Source organism: Phycodurus eques, chromosome 1 (assembly GCF_024500275.1).
Source record: "Phycodurus eques isolate BA_2022a chromosome 1, UOR_Pequ_1.1, whole genome shotgun sequence".
Lineage (NCBI taxonomy): Eukaryota > Metazoa > Chordata > Actinopteri > Syngnathiformes > Syngnathidae > Phycodurus > Phycodurus eques.
This window is the reverse complement of record NC_084525.1, coordinates 27,957,996-27,975,179: the sequence shown is the minus strand read 5'-3', so window position 1 is coordinate 27,975,179 and position 17,184 is coordinate 27,957,996. Positions and strand designations below refer to the sequence as shown.

The 17,184-nt window shown below is 42.8% G+C and overlaps 1 protein-coding gene across 3 annotated transcripts in view; it reads left to right on the top strand.

The window, feature by feature from the left end:
- Window positions 1-17,184, top strand: part of LOC133407714 (probable phospholipid-transporting ATPase IIA) — a 59,617-nt gene that overhangs the window by 1,695 nt on the left and 40,738 nt on the right. For all 3 annotated transcript variants that reach the window (XR_009769210.1, XM_061685890.1, XM_061685898.1), the window contains exons 2-4: window positions 5,796-5,940; window positions 14,141-14,254; window positions 14,353-14,461. Coding sequence is in view for 2 of the 3 variants with exons in the window: in XM_061685890.1 (XP_061541874.1) it covers window positions 5,796-5,940; window positions 14,141-14,254; window positions 14,353-14,461 (368 nt within the window). In the remaining variant the exon portion in view is untranslated. The remainder of the gene's footprint in view (window positions 1-5,795; window positions 5,941-14,140; window positions 14,255-14,352; window positions 14,462-17,184) is intronic.

Below are 17,184 nucleotides of genomic sequence, written 5' to 3'. Positions count from 1 at the left end.
AGTGATCGCGCACAAAAGCGGGCTGCGTGATGTGATGCACTGGTCGCGTGTGAGGTGGTCACTTTCTTCAGAGCCATAACCTGAGACTAAACATGAGATAGATGTCATCATGTTTTCTAGTGTAGTTGGTTTTGTCTCTTGGTTAAAGGACTTAAACATATGTTCACTGTGCGAGCAAAAGGAACCTCTGGCTTTGCATTCTGTGACATGTCTGAACCATATCAAAGTTTATAAATGTGGACCGTAGGATATGGCAAGGCCCTATCAGAATCAGAATCATCTTTATTTGCCAAGTATGTCCAAAACACTTATGCTGCACAAAACTATTATGCTGCACTTATGCTGCCTTCCACTTTTTTCTTTCTGACATCATTATTTAAATATAAATTATTGAAAATTATTAATCGATTCCTATTCGTTACATTTGCTCCAGTGATGTAGACTGATGTTACATGACAGACATGACGTCTCATGACCTACAGGTTGTGTGTGTCTTTTAACAGCATATCTTTTCTACATATTTGGGTCAAATTCCAATTTGGGTTCCACTGTATTTTTTTTTTTTTAGTCCCAGGTTTATAACTCACAGTGTAGTTATTAATTAATCACGAAGTCACTGAGTTCATTTGTGTGGAATGTTGGCCGAGCTTGAACTTTAGAAGTGGTCACCAATTTCCTGATGAAATCACAGTTTTTTCCCCCCCTTTATGGACATGCAGTTCAGCCATCTGTGTGGGTTATGTTTGTGGCAACACATTAACTTGAGATGTGATGGTGAATTCATTAGGAGTAAGTCTTGAGTTGAACTATGTACACACCAACACAAGAACAAATGTTTTTTCCAAGACTATCATGAAATGAAAGTTTACCTCGATACCATAATAACATTTCTGATGATTAGTATCATTTTAAAATGTAGTTCATTGTTATCAGAATCAGAATCATCTTTATTTGCCACGTATGTCCAAAAAACACACAAGGAATTTGTCTCCGGTAATTGGAGCCGCTCTAGTACGACAACAGACAGTCAATTGACAGAGAACACTTTTGAGACATAAAGACATTGAAAAAAACAGTCACTGAGCAATGAAGGGTTGCTAGTTATCTGGTAAGGCCGGTACAAATTATTATTATTATTATTTTTTGACAATTGTGCAAAGAGATGCAGAGTCCTCTAGCACTTAGAGCAGTTCGAATGACTAATATAGCAATAGTCTTGTGCAAAGGGCGCCGAGACTTCAAGCGAGTAGTGTGATAATCTGGGACAATTTTGATTTTGCATATGTTGCAGATACTCCTAAATCAGTGTGCAAATGGAGCAGATGCTACTCTGGCATGAGTAGCCAGTATTGGTCAACAACAGATATGCAAATAGCGCAGCGTGGCGAGACTAATACAGTGAGTGCACGAGGAATATATAATTGGCCCGACAGAAATGTGACAGCAAACTCAGACAACAAAATTGGCAGCATGTTGCAATGGAATTGTAGGTTAGCTGTTTAAGAAGTTGATTGCAAGAGGGAAGAAGCTGTTGGAATGTCTACTAGTTCTAGTTTGCATTGATCGGTAGCGCCTACCTGAGGGAAGGAGCCGGAAGAGCCGGTGACCGGGATGTGTAGCGTCCGAAAGGATTTTGCACGCTCTTGTCTTAGTTCTGGCAGTGTGTAAGTCCTCAAGGGTGGGTACCGACAATCTTTTCAGCTGTTTTGATTGTTCGTTGCAGTCGGAGTTTGTCCTTTTTTGTAGCAGCACCAAACCAGACTGTGATGGAAGAACACAGGACTGATTCGATGACCGCTGTGTAGAACTGCCTCAGCAGCTCGTGTGGTAGGCCGTGCTTCCTCAGAAGCCGCAGGAAGTTCATCTTCTGCTGGGCCTTTTTGAGGATGGAGTTGATGTTGATCGCCCACTTCCGGTCCTGAGAGACTGTAATTCCCAGGAACTTGAAGGTCTCGACGGTTGACACAAGGCAGCTGGACAGCATGAGTGGCAGCTGTGGCGAAGGATGCCTCCTGAAGTTGACGATCATCTCTACAGTTTTGAGCGTGTTCAGGACCAGGTTGTGTCGGCCGCAGCACAGCTCTAGCCGCTCCATTTCCTGTTGATATGCAGACTCGTCACCGTCCTTGATGAGGCCGATGACATCTGCAAACTTCAGGAGTTTGAGGTGCAGTCGTTCGTGTAGAGAGAGAAGAGCAGCGGAGAGAGGACACAACCTTGGGGCGCCCCAGTGCTGATGCTGCGTGTGGATGAGGTGGCCTCCCCCAGCCTCACCTGCTGTGTCCTGCCCGTCAGGAAGATGCAAATCCACTGGCAGATGGCAGGTGTGACGCTGAGCTGGAGAAGCCTGGAGGAAAGGAGTTTGGGGATGATGGTGTTGAACGCTGAGCTGAAGTCCACGAACAGGATCCTCGCGTAGGTCCCTGCACTGTCGAGGTGTTCTAGGATGAAGTGCAGTCCCATGTTGACTGCATCATCCGCAGACCTGTTCGCTCGGTAGGCAAACTGTAGGGGGTCCAGCAGGGGACCTGACATTCAAAGGACTTCATGACCACAGATGTCCAGGCGACAGGCCTGTCATCATTTAGGCCCGAGATTATAGGTTTCTTGGGGACTGGAATGATGGTGGAGCGTTTGAAACAGGATGGTACTTCGCACAGTTCCAGAGATCTATTGAAGATCTGTGTGAAGACTGAAGCGAGCTGGTCCGCGCAAACTTTGAGGCAGGATGGGGACACATGGTCTGGGCCTGCCGCTTTGTTAATCTTTTTTTGTTTGAAGATGCGTCTCACATCCTGTTCGTGGATGGTTAACGCAGAAGTCAGAGATGTGATTGTGGTCGGTGGCGCGGCTGGGTGGGTTTGGGGTGTGAAAGTGTCCTTTTCAAATCTGCAGCAGAAGGTATTCAAGTCGTTGGCTATTGTGCTATTGTTCTGAGCTTGGGGTGATCGTCGCTTGTAATTGGTCAGCGATTGGAATGCATGCCAGACTGATTTAGAGTTGTTAGCGCTAAACTGTTTTTCCAACTTTGCTGCAGTTCCTCTTTGCAATGTTAATTTCTTTCGTCAGCTGGTTTCTAGCTCGATTAAGGCAGGCAGCCGTGTCCCAAAGGTTAAGATCATCGTCTGCCACCATGGGGGACCGAGGTTTAAGAGCCCAACTGGACCATCTGCCAACATCCCCCGGACCCACGGCTGTGGTGTCCTTGAGCAAGACACTGATACCCCAAAATGCTACCCGGGCGCTTCAGCAGCCCCCTGCTCCAGTGTGTTCCAGTAACATGTGTATGTGTTCACTGTGATGGGCAAAATGCAAAGAACACATTTCGTGTGCATGCATGCATGTTCATGACAATAAAGGTGATTCTTCTTATTATTATTATTATACAGGGCCCTGCCCCCGCTTTGATATGCGTCGAAGTTGGTTAAGTTTGGCGAAGTTGGTTAAGTTTGGCAGTGAACCACGGCTTGTTGTTGTTAAAAGTGCGAAATGACATTGTTGGTACACAAACCTCTTCACAGAAACTGATATAGGATGTGACAGTGTCCGTATATTCATCCAGGCTGCCAGCTGAATTTTCAAAGACACTCCAGTCTGTGCAGTCTAAACAGCTTTGAAGTTCCATCTTTGCTTCATTGGTCCACTTTTTCACTGTTTTCCCTGTAGGCTTCGCGCATTTAAGTTCTTGCCTGTATGTCAGTATTAAGTGAATTAAGCAGTGATCAGACGAACCCAGTGCTGCACCAGGTGTGGCACGGTATGTGTTGTTTAGCGTAGTATAGCAGTGGTCCAAAATGTTATTTTCCCTGGTAGGACAGTCGATGTCCTGCTTGTATTTAGGGAGTTCGTGGTTGAGTTTAGCTTTGTTAAAGTCCCCAAGAATAATGAGGGGTGAGTTCGGGTGTTTTTATTTCAATTTCGTTGACTTGTTCGCCGAGCATTAGCAGTGCGGCGTTCGTGTTAGCTTGAAGCGGAATGTATACACCAGCGAGAATGAATGATGCAAACTCATGCGGCGAGTAGAATGGCTTACAGTTCAAAAACAGCGACTCCAAATGCGGGCTGCAGTGTGTGCTGAGCTCCGTGACGTCCGTACACCAGTTTCCGTTGATATAGAAGCATATCCTGCCGCCTTTTGTTTCCCCCGATGATTCCATGTCGCGGTCTGCCCTGTGAAGATGGAAGCCGGGAAGCATGACGGCGCCATCGGGTACTGCGTCACAAAGCCAAGTCTCCATAGAGCACATGGCGGCGGAATGTCCGAAGTCTTTATTGGTCTTTATCAGAAGATGAAGCTCGTCCATTTTGTTGGGTAGGGAGCGTAGATTATTAATGTATTAAGCATAGTTGGACCGTGGTGCTTGAGATACGAGTGATCCGACTTGAGTGTTTAAAAATAGGAGCTGTTGTTTGGCCATTTGGCTTTGACTTGCAGCCAAAAATTTTATATAGGAGCTCTTTATGGTGGCAGTAATATCACTTCCCAACAAGCAGCAGTTTTGCACATAGTGAACAATTCTTCAAAAAAGAGGCTTAAAACTGTTTATTGCCAATCCCAGTTTACTGTCAAACTAAACATTAAACAAAGAGTTGCACCTTGTGTATTTAAAAGAACCACATAGCTTTACCATAGTAAAGTATGTTTAGTTAAATGAGTACAATGTAAAATGCCATAGATGGGCTAACAAATAGCATTGGTATAACCCTTTAAGGAATGGCAATTTGAACACAAACAGTGGAGCAACACATATAAACAGGCAGTATAACAATACACAAAGGCATATTTTTATCCTTTGAGAAAAATTACTAAGGCTATGATCACACTGCAAGTCATTTTTGATTATTTTATTTTTTTGGGCCAAATGTGACATGTATCTGATTTTTTTTTCAAGTCAATGCAAACAGTACCATTAAAAATTGTTCATATCCGACCCAGGCTGCTTTCATATGTGGATATAAATCGAATATGTAGCCGATGTGAGTGCATATGAAAGCTCACATCTCCCTCATCCAACCTATAGGTTGTCATTAGGAAACAAACGTCACAATTGTTTGACAAAACAGACACGCCATAAACGCAACGGCAGATGAAGAAGCAGAAAACAGGCAATGGCAAAAAGAAAATGCTTTCGAACTGATAAATATAAACTGTTGACTCCAGTTGCACAAAATCTTTGAAACTGCCACAAATGCGTCATGACGAGACCTACACGAGGGGCCACGCTTACGTCTGTAAACACTGCGTCTCGTGTTTGTGCGCATGCACAACGTGATGTCCTGCTTTGTGCACATACGGGTAATGTCACGGACGCGTTCCGTCCAAGTAGAAGCTGCATTTGTTCTCCAAGTAGAAGCCGCATTTGTTCTTGTAATATGAACACATATAAATATTGGATTTAACAAAAAAATCCCAATTTGTCATTATGCCCTGCGGTGTGAACGTAGCCTAATATTAGCAAATTTCCTAAAATTGCGTCGAAACGCTGTGATGATGTTATCTTTTTTTAACGTACAAAGTGGACTGCGGCAGAAATTTAGACGTACAGTACTTTATTTCGGATTTTATTAGACTGCAGATGAGGAGAAAACGGGGAGAAAAAAGTCACTGTGAAAGGCAGGGGGGATCTTTTGTGAATTGGCTGTAAAAATGTTCATATGATTCAATGCAATGGTTCTTTCTTAAATACATTTTGTGGCATCTTGAATGCATGAACATCAGTTTTGTTTGTGGCTGTTTAACGTTTCAATTGAATTGTTGACGCAAGTTTTGTTTTTAACTTGCCTGTTTGTCTCAGGTGCTGCCCATGGTCCAAATGTTGCGGCATGTGCGACTTCCGACCCCGCACAGTGTGGCTCGGCCATCCAGAAAAGCGGGAGCAGAGATACCCCCGGAATGTCATTAACAACCAGAAGTACAACTTCTTCAGCTTCCTGCCTGGGGTTAGTGTCACTTAAAGGTCATCAATCTATTAAACCTCTCACCCACCACCCATATTTCCCTCCATCTGATTCAGAAGCCAGACAAATATTTGTATCGACCAAGAACAAAGCAGCTCAGGTGTCATACTCAAAAAAAGGATGTGGATGAGGAAAGGGAGTGAAAGTAGGGGCGTTTGATTTAGCTCACAAAACAGGTGCAGAGTGGAAAACAAACGTGACATATCCAAAATAATAAAATGGGAAATTAGAATGTAGTTAATAAATTATTACAGTAATTAATTTTTGTCATGGGTAAGCGCATGGGTTACACCCTGGACTGGTCACCAGTCAATCACCCAGCACATGTAGACAAATACCCAGTCACACGCATGGAGGAAACCGGAGTACCCAGAGAAACCCCACCCAGGTACGTGGAGAACATGCCAACTCCACACAGGTGAGGCCGGGATTTGAACCCCGATCCTCAGAACTGTGAGGCAGATGTGCTAACCAGTCGTACACCGTGCCAACTCAATTGTAAAAATGACAATGTAAGTATTTTTGAATGGGTTGTATTTTTCTTGAGCAAAAGCTAAATTGATAAAATAAAAACAACGTATCAACAACAAGAAAACAAAGCTATAACGTAAGTTTTATTTTGATTGTGCTTTTATTTTTATTTTTTTATCTCAAAATTCAGCACTCTCTGGTGCAAACAAACACAATTAACATTGCTGATAGCCATCCATCCATTTTCTGAGCTGCTTATCCTCACAAGGGTCGCGGGAGCGCTGGAGCCTATCCTAGCTATTATCGGGCAGGAGGCGGGGTACACCCTGAACTGATTGCCAGCCAATCGCAGGGCACATATAAACAAACCACCATTCGCACTCACATTCACACCTACGAGCAACTTAGAGTCTTCAATTAACCTACCATGCATGTTTTGGGATGTGGGAGAAAAATCTGAGTGCCCAGAGAAAACCCACACAGACACGGGGAGAACATGCAAACTCCACACAGGGGGGGCCGGGGATTGAATCCCGGTCCTCAGAACTGTGAGGTAGACGCTCTAACCAGTCGCCCACCGTGCCGCCCATTGCTGATATACGAACCCTGATATAAGTGTTTGGGAACTGAGGACACTAATTGTTGAAGCTTTGTCGGTGGAATTCTTGTCCATGCTTGCTTGATGTAAGATTCAGTTGCTCAACAGTCTCTATTGTCGTATTTTGTGCTTCATAATTTGCCACACATTTTCGAAGGGAGACAGGTCTGGACTGCTGGCAGACCACTCTAGTACTCACACTCTTTTAATACAAAGCTAAACTGTTTTAACACGTGTAGAATGTGGCTTGGCATTGTCTTGCCAAAATAAGCATGGACGTCCCTGAAAAAGATGTTGCTTGGGTGGCAGCATATGTTGCTCAAAAACCTATATGTACCTGTCAGCATTCATGGTGCCATCACAGATGTGCAAGTTACCCATGCCATGGGCACTAATAGACCCCCTATAGCATCACAGATGCTGGCTTTTTCCTCTTTGGCCCAGAGGACACAACATCCTTGATTTCCGAAAACAATTTGAAATGTGGGGACTTCTCAGACCGCAGCACAATTTTCAACTTCCATCAGTCAGTCCATCTCGGATCAGCTTGGGCCCAAAGAAGCCAGTGGCATTTCTGGGTGTTTTTGATACTGTATATGGCTTTCGCTATGCATGGTGCATCAAGTTCTACCTTGCATTTGTAAATGTAGCATCGAACTGTGCTAATTGACAATGGTTTTCTGGAGTGTTCCTGAGCCCACGTGGCAATATCCTTTACACAATGATGCTGGTTTTTAATGCAGTGCCGCCTGAGGGATCGAAGGTCATGGGCATTCAATGTTGGTTTTTGGACTTGCTGCCAACGTGCAGAGATTTCTCCAGCTTCTTTGAATATTTTGATGATAGTATAGACTGTAGATGACGAAATCCCTAAATTCCTTGCAATTTTACGTTGAGAAATGTTCTTAAAAGGTTGGACTATTTGCTCACGTAGTTGTTCACAAAGTGGTGAACCTTGCCCCATTCTTGCTTGTGAACATCTCAGCCTTTTGGGGAAGCTCCTTTTATTCCGAATCATGACACTCACCTTTTTCCAATTAACCTCTTCACCTGTGGAGCGTTCCAAACGGGTGTTTTGTTGCTCCTGTCCCAGCTTTATTGGAACATGTTGTAGGTATCAAATTTAAAATGACAGAATATTTGCACACAAAAAAAAACAATAACATTCATCAGTTTGAGAATTAAATATCTTGTCTTTGTAGTGTATTCAATTGAATATAAGTCAAAAAGCATTTGCAAATCATTGTATTCTGTTTTTATTTAAATTGTACACAGCATCCCAACTGAATTGGAATTAGGGTAATAATATGTAATAATATAATGTACATGAATATACTTTAGACCTTTTAGGTCCCTCCTGGCTGACGTGTGCGCTAACGTATGTTTTGTGTACGGTTGCTGTGCAGCTGTTAGGTATTATTTTCTCTCTAGGAACTTATTAAATTACCTGCGAATTTGCTCTTCATAGTTGGTTTTCATGGGTGTGTGTTCAGGTTGTTGTTCCCCCCCTGTCTCGTACACACCTGCTGAGAGCATCTTCAGCACCAGTGCCTCGTTCACCCAAATTACCCCTTGCATTTAACAGTGTCTCATTCTTTCTAGTCGCCAGTTTGTGGTACCTTGTCGTCACGTTCTAGCATTCCTTGTTTCCATGTCACAGACTCACACTGAGAGTAGACCCTGTTCCGATTATCGACCTCGCCTTTTTGCCTCACGTTTTTATTACTGTTGCCTTTTTTGGATTGCCTGCCTGTGTACCGACCTCTGCCCGTATATTAAACCTCTCTTTTTGAAACTGTCCATTTGTTTTGGAGTCGTGCATTTTTGGGTCCTATCCTCTGTTGCGTTCATGACAGAACGAACTGGCCATAACATGGACCCAGCAGACTCAGACCCGGTGTGTAAAGCCCTTCAAGCGTAGGGTCAACGCCTCTCGAAGCAGGATGAGCAGCTTGCTGCCCTCCACCTTCATCTAGAGGGACTGTCAGAGCATCAGGACAATATGATGACACGGGTGGCCTCACAGTTTGAAGTTCTTATGAAAATGGTTCAGAAGAAGGAACCAGTTGGCACAACACCCGATACCACGACGGTACCAAAGTTTCCATGTGAAGCAGTTACCATGCAACCACCTGCCACAGCTCTCTCGACCGGAGAGCTTCTCTGGAGATTCTGGGAACATTAAGCCATTCATCACTCTGTGCGAACTCCACTTTGAGCTTCAGGCAGCTGCCTTCCCCACCGAGCGGGCAACAATCGCTTTCATCATTTCCCACCTGACTGGTCGTGCGGCGGCGTGGGCTACTGCTGAATGGAGCCGCAATTATGGCGTGTGTCATTCGTGGGCTTTTTTCATAAAGTCTATGGAGCAAATTTTTCAGTTTTCCACACCAGATCGTGAGGCTGCTCGCTCCCTTGTCACCTTACAACAAGGCAAATGCAGGGTGTCAGATTACGCGAATGAGTTTCACATTCTAGCAGCTGAGAGTCAGTGGAATAATAGGGCACTGCTCGATGCATTTTTTTCAAGGACTATCCCCCGCCGTCAAGGATCATTTGGTCCCGCTAGACCTGCCGACTGACTTGGACACTCTCATCGCTCTCGCCGTAAAAATCGACAAGAGGCTTTTGGATTGCGAGCTGGACGGGGTTCGGCGGAGGGCTGCGTCACCGCACACTTGGAGGACGAGCCTTGGTGACCAGCCTAACCAAGGCAGATCCCCTGTTTTCGGTCTCAATCCACTGGCTAGCGTCACCACGGATGAACCCATACAACTGGGCAGGTTCCGTCTCTCCGCTGAGGAACGTCAACGCCAGCTGAGGGAAGGGCGGTGCTTCTACTGCGGGCTGTTGGGTCATTCCATGAGCAACTGTCACGTCAAGGTTGCCGGTGCAGGTAGCAAGGGCACGGGAGCGATGAGTCTAAATTTCATTAAGGAAGACTCTACCCGGGTTCTTCCTAAAGTGACACTATGCTCTCCTGATCAAGAAATTCATACGCCTGTATTAATTGACTCTGGTTCTGACGCAAACTTACTCAACTACCTCCTCGTTAGACGGTTGCACCTTAGAACATTTCAAATAAAACACCTATGCTGCAGACAGCAGTTTTATGGGCAAGATCACTCACCGCACCCAAACACTCATATTGAAATTTCCTGATTCTCACTCGGAACGAATTAGTTTTCATGTTTTTGACACCATGAATCATGACATTATTTTAGGGAACCCATGGTTGAAATTACATAACCCCCACATTGACTGGTCCTCTGGGCAGGTTATGTAATGGGGCAGCAATTGCGCCCAGAACTGTTTCAAGCCTCCATGTGATGTTCAGGGCTATGTTTCAATTGACAATCCACAGACCCCATCTGGGGATCCTGATTTATCTCAAGTGCCCACCTGTTACCAGGACATTAAAGACGTTTTTTCGAAGTCCAAGGCCAAATCCCTTCCGCCCCACAGACCGTATGACTGTGCAGTTGACTTGCTGCCTGGAACCACACCTCCACGAGGGAGGTTGTTCTCTCTTTCAGGGCCGGAACACAAGGCTATGAAGGAGTATGTGGATGAATCACTGGCAGCCGGGATTATTCACTCATCGTCATCACCTGCGTGAGCCGGATTTTTCTTGAACCCTGGTCCTCAGAACTGTGAGGCAGACGCTCTAACCAGTCACCACCGTGCCACCTGTTCCAATTCATTGTGATGTAAAGTTGCTAGTTTGACCTTTGGTGAAGTTTTAGCTAAATGTTAAGCTTTTTTTTCTGTCATCTGCTCTTACGTTGGTTTGAAGAGTAACATAAATGCTATAAACCATCAGTGCAAAAGTGCAACCCACCGTTTACCTTGTTAGCTGCCTCAATGTTGGCATAGACGTATTTTATTGTTTCACTCGCCCAATTGACTTGACTGAAGTTTCGCTCGGAGCGGGAGGGAGCACGTCAGACTTCTACACATCGTGAAAGCCTCCTTTGACAGTATAATCTTATTTCAAGTGTTGCACTGAGGCGACTGGTCATTAATTTTAACAAAGTTAAGACACAGATTTGTTCGCCACCACCATTGGGCACAACCAGTTCTTCATTGGTTTTCTCAACCAGTTCTTCTTCATTGGTTTTCGCCACTCTTCTTCGGGGTCGGCGGAATGTAGGCATCGAAACTGGGAACCGAAATGTTTAAATTTGAACGATTCCGGGAGAACCGGAATGTTAGTCCCGTTTCCAATCAGTTCTCGATTCTCAATGCCCACACCTAATTATTTGGACACCCTTCATTTAAACCATGCAAACTTTTTTGACCCAGCCCCCAAAAAGCATCGGAATCGAGAATCGTTTGGAACCGGAATCGCTCAAATTCAAGTGGTGCCCTACCTTACTTGTGGCACAATACAGCATATGGCTGCCGTGTGGGCGTGTGTGAATCATATATATAAATATCGGGAAAACGTGGTTATTTTTCTTTATCGTGTAAATAACCAAAAATTTCAATAAATATACACATTAAGAACAATCAAAGGCGGTAAGAAGTTCGGGGAACGTTACCTTTGTATAAAGGATACAGTATTTTATCGTGTGAATTATTTGTTTATGTACCGGTATTTCTTTCTTTCTAGGATAGCCTTTTGGGATGCATGATCTCATTTTCAAGGGTGTCTTTTCAACACATACAGATAATCACCAATATACAAAATAAAGGTAAAGGTAAATCAAAATCATAACGCACACACACCCACACACACATACACACTTAGACAAACACACACAATGCTCCCCTAAGCTTGGCCTCCCACCAACCAGCCAATATTTTACAATATGCATGTACATATACTGTTTATTGATATATAAGATACATTAGATACTGTAGTGTGCGCAACATCAAGACACAAGAAAAAGCATGGTTGTCATATCAGTGCTAAGTAAATATTTTAATAATTTTATCGCCACCAGTACAGCAATTGTACTAATAATTACTGATAAAGGGGCTTAAATAATACAGTATAAGGATGCTACATAAGAAATTATCTCTGAAACTTAATGTATTATATCATGAATATACAGGGAGAGTACAAGTTCTTATCGGGCCACCAAAACTTGGCTCATGGTGACCCGACAGGGCCACCACTCAAGAAGGCTTATCGTCATTTCCTGGTTCTATAATTGTTTACATTTTAGCCAGGGTTCTTTTAGATGCACTAATCATTATGACTACATGAATGTGTTACATCGCATTTGTATGTTTTGCACACGTGAAAATAAGGATTGGGGTTGCTGTGCTATTTGTTCTTATGATTCTTTTGTGTGTTTTGCATAAATATTTGCTTTCCAGATATCTTCAGTTGTCTTAGGGTGTTTAGTAAGATGGTTAAAGTCGCTATTGTTCGTTTGCCAACCAAAAGACGAGCATATGTTTTTTGCAATGCAAAATGACATCCTTTTTTCTTTAGTTTGTTATTGTAGTAGGTCTGTCTTTTAGCATTTGGTCTCTCAGCCTCCACTCAGCTTTCTATTGAACATACTGACTTTGTCATGCTAGTAATTTCTCACATTAGTGGTAATGGAATTGAGTCAGCTTGTAACTGTGTGTTAAATGTGAGTATGATACGGTGGAAGCTGTTGTTCTAGTCCCAAGACAGGAACTGACAAATTTTAGTAGCCTGCTCTGGTCATTTCTGCAACTGCAAAACCAAATCATTGTATTCTGTTTTTATTTGTTTTACACCACATCTCAACTTTATTGTATTTGGGTTGATATTTATTGCGTTAATTTAGCTGTGTGTTCAAAAAGATGTTTAGTTCAATTGTATTTATTTATTAAAATTCATTTTATTATATTAAATAACTGGTTAAAAGATTGCTTGTAAATATATATTTATAAATGTATTGTTAATTTGATTAAATATGTGGTTAATTATCACTAAATTTATAAATAATATACAGTATTTAAGAATTTAGAAGTATTATTTTATATACATACAGATATAATATTACCTAAACAAAAATAAAATTTTTCTCTTCAGCACTAATGTTTGCCCTTCCATGATTTAGAGTCTTCAGTGAACCTCACATGCATGCTTTTTTTTTCCTCTGGGAGGAAGTCAAGAGTACCTGGAGAAAACCCACTTTGTCTCCCATATTAAAATGTAAAAAGAACAAAATGTTCTACCAGAACTTTGATGAAATATATCTCCAGATTCTCCACAAAGTCTAGTGTGACTTGAGAACCAAAGTTTCTTCGTAATATTTTCCCCTAAAATAATAGAAGTTTCTGAATCATTCAATTTAATACATCCATCCATCCTCTTAATCGCTTAGCTTCACTCTGGTCGTGGGCAAGCTGGCGCCTATCTCAGTTGACTCTGGGCAAGAGGCGGGATACGCCCTGAACTGGTCGCCAGCCAATCGCAGGGCACATAGTATAAACAAACAACAATTCGTACTCACGGTCACACCTACGGACAATTTAGAGTCTTCAGTTAACCTACATTGCATGTTTTTGGAATGTGAAAGAACCGAGAAAACCCACGCAGGCACGAGGAGAACATGCAAACTCCGCACAGGGAGGCCAGATTTGAACCGGGGACAGAACTGCGAGGCAGATGTTCTAACCAGTCATCCACCATGCCGCCCAACTTAATACATTCCACTGTATTACATACATACTTAAAAGTGTATTTTCCCTGACAAAGAGTCACACGGTATATGTTTGTGGCTACAACAGTGCAGTGTTAATGCACTAGTGAATTATATTAAAGGTAGACAACTCCTCAATACAAACTACTACTACTACCACCTGTAAATTGTAGTGTGACAGATGTTGAAGCTTTTTCTACTGTTGTGAACGTCCTTCTGCCTTCCAGTGGCTCTTATTCTAGCTGCAGCTCTCACCACTGTTTGTGTCATCACGGTGCTGTCATAACATGCAGGGAAGACAATGTAACCTTGCTGGTGATTTAAGGGAAGCAGGGGGAGATTCCAGTTCAGGATCTTCAGTCTGGATAGTAATGTCAAAGCCGCCTTAACTATTGTACTTAATGGTATTGTTATGATATATTTAATTAGCATTTTGAAAAGATACAACAAGGTAACTTGTTTTTTTTCTTTGTCGTGACAGGTGCTTTTCAATCAGTTCAAGTACTTCTTCAATTTGTATTTCTTGATGCTGGCCTGCTCTCAGTTTGTAGAGGAGCTACGCTTGGGTGACCTCTACACCTACTGGGTCCCTTTGGTATGTGGCCTTCCAGAAACTCCACTGGTCAATAACTGGTCTCCTATTGCATCAACTTCCACAAGCCATCTTTGAAATGTTATTGATTTTCATTTCAGGGTCTGGTCTTGACAATCACCATCATAAGAGAGGCCGTTGATGAAATAAGATGCTACATTCGAGACAAAGAGGTGAACTCTCAGATCTACAGCAAGCTCTCAACAAGAGGTAGGCATGGGATTCTGTCAAATTCAGCTCGAGCTACCTCTAGGGTTGCGCAATTAACCAATTGCCAAATGTTTTTGTCAGGACAATTTTTTTTAATCAATTTTTTTTATGCGGCTTTTGTAGTTCAAAGCATGCCCCCCCCCCCCCCGTGCACTGCTTCCACTAACAAAATGCCTGTGAACAGTGATGAGCTAGTTTCATAAAAGCATGGTCAGCGCTGCCACCTTAGCGAGTTGGTCGCTTTATCCAGCGACTTTTCTGACACCTCCAGCAAATATTTTTATCAAAAAAGCGACCAGTTAAATTCCCACAAAGAAACAGATGACATAGACAGAATCATTTTCACATTGTTTTCCGTATGACAAGAAAGAATCACAGTCAGTCATCCCCATTTATACATTGCAAAAGCAGTGATTTGTCGACATGTTGGAAACGTTCGACCCGAGGTATGTGCTTCCAAGCCGCAAATATTTTGCAGAGGTCACCCTGTCTCACCCGTAGAACCCTAGAAGAGAAAAGACCGTAAGAGCTGGCAATATACATATGCACCAGCTGAGCCATGCAGTTTGCCGGCTCATTTTATGATGTCTAATTGTTGAACATCTAAAATTTTAAGAATTGCATTTATATCCATGTTTTGAAAGAAGGAACATGTTTCCAAGAGGAAGCATTTTTTCACATTTTCTGTTTAAAAAATATATATATTTATATATATATATTCCATTATGGCGGCACGGTGGCCGACTGGTTAGAGCGTCAGCCTCACAGTTCTGAGGACCCGGGTTCAATCCCCGGCCCCGCCTGTGTGGAGTTTGCATTTTCTCCCCGTGCCTGCGTGGGTTTTCTCCGGGCACTCCGGTTTCCTCCCACATCCCAAAAACATGCATGAATAGGAGACTCTAAATTGCCCGTAGGCATGACTGTGAGCGCAAATGGTTGTTTGTTCCTATGTGCCCTGCGATTGGCTGGCAACCAGTTCAGGGTGTACCCTGCCTCATGCCCGATGACAGCTGGGATAGGCTCCAGCACGCCCGCGACCCTAGTGAGGAGAAGCGGCTCAGAAAATGGATGGATGGATGGATATTCCATTATCTGTGTGGAAGTTGATGTTGGGGGAAAACAACTTGCAGGTTTGGTGTCAGGAGTGATAAGGTACCGTAATTTCTCGTATATAATGCGAAACCCCCCGCATTTTATAAATTTATGCCGCCATCTAAGTGGTTATGAAAAAGCTATGCACTTTCATTCCAAGATGCCACCGCCGCCTAGTGGTTATGAAAAAGGTGTAGCCTACACTTTCATTCCAAAATGACAGGGTTATGTATGACTGCATATATGTAGAGTTGTGCTCATAAGTTTACATATCCTGGCAGAATTTGTGAAATATTGTTGTTTTTTTGTTTTGTTTTTTTAAATACGACTGATGACTGAACAACAACCATCATTAATTTCTATAAGTCTATGTTTTGTTTAATGATAATGCCTTTTGAAATGCTTGACAGTTTAATTTGAATCCCATTAAAATACAATTAAATGTTACGCCTGACCCTTCATCCATCCATCCATCCATCCATCCAGCCATTTTTTTTACCGCTTATCCTCACTAGGGTCGGGGGCTTCTGGAGCCTATCCCAGCTATCTTCAGGCGGGAGGGGGGTACACCCTGAACCAGTCGCCAGCCAATCACAGGGCGCATAGAAACACACAACCATTCGCACTCACACTCACACCTACGGGCAATTTAGAGTCCTCAATCAACCTATCACGCATGTTTTTGGGATGTGGGAGGAAACCGGAGTGCCTGGAGAAAACCCACCCAGGCACGGGGAGAGCATGCAAACTCCATACAGGCGGGGCCGGGATTTGAACCCCGGTCCCCAGAACTGTGAGGTAGATGTGCTAACCAGTTGGTCACCGTCCCTGCCTGACCCATCAAGTTTTCTTTGAAGAATTGTACCATCTTACAAATTATGCATGGGTAATCAAACATATGAGCACAACTGTGTGTTTTCTCATATACTAAATAAAAGTAGAGCTGTGAATTTAAAAATAAGAGCAAATAAATAAAAATAAAGTATTACGTGTTCAAATAAAGTGCTTAACTTCAGACTAATTCTTTGAAAAAAACCTAACAAAATACAGATAATAATAATTTGATCATATGGGTAGAAGCAAAATCATGCATTATAAACATGCATTATACATGGGTAGAAGGGTTTACCGGGAATTTTTAGGTCAACTTTGGGGTTGCGTATTATATATGGGTGCGCATTATACACGAGAAATTACGGTACATCCCAAAAAGGGGGGTAGCAAAAGCTAAACTTGTTTTGAATAATGTCATTTTCATTAGATTCTTCTGCAGGCGAAGGGGGAAAAAAAGCCATTATAATCAGAAATCTGATTTAAACACATTTTTTTTTTAATCTGTGATTTTATTTTATGGCCATATCACCTAGCCCTGTGTAGCACCAATTTCGTCTATAACCGTTTCGTACAACAAAGAGCTGTACAAATGGATGTTATATGTTTATTTAATTACATTTTTTTTAAAATTGTTTTTGTGACAGTGACCTCTCGTAAAAGTGATTTTGTTCCTCTGTATGTTCTACTATATACAGAGGACTGACAATAAATCCAATAATAAATCAAGCTTACCAGTGCATAGCATACCAGAGAGACCAGCACCTTAACTTCGGTCGCACTCAAGATTTGGACAGTTT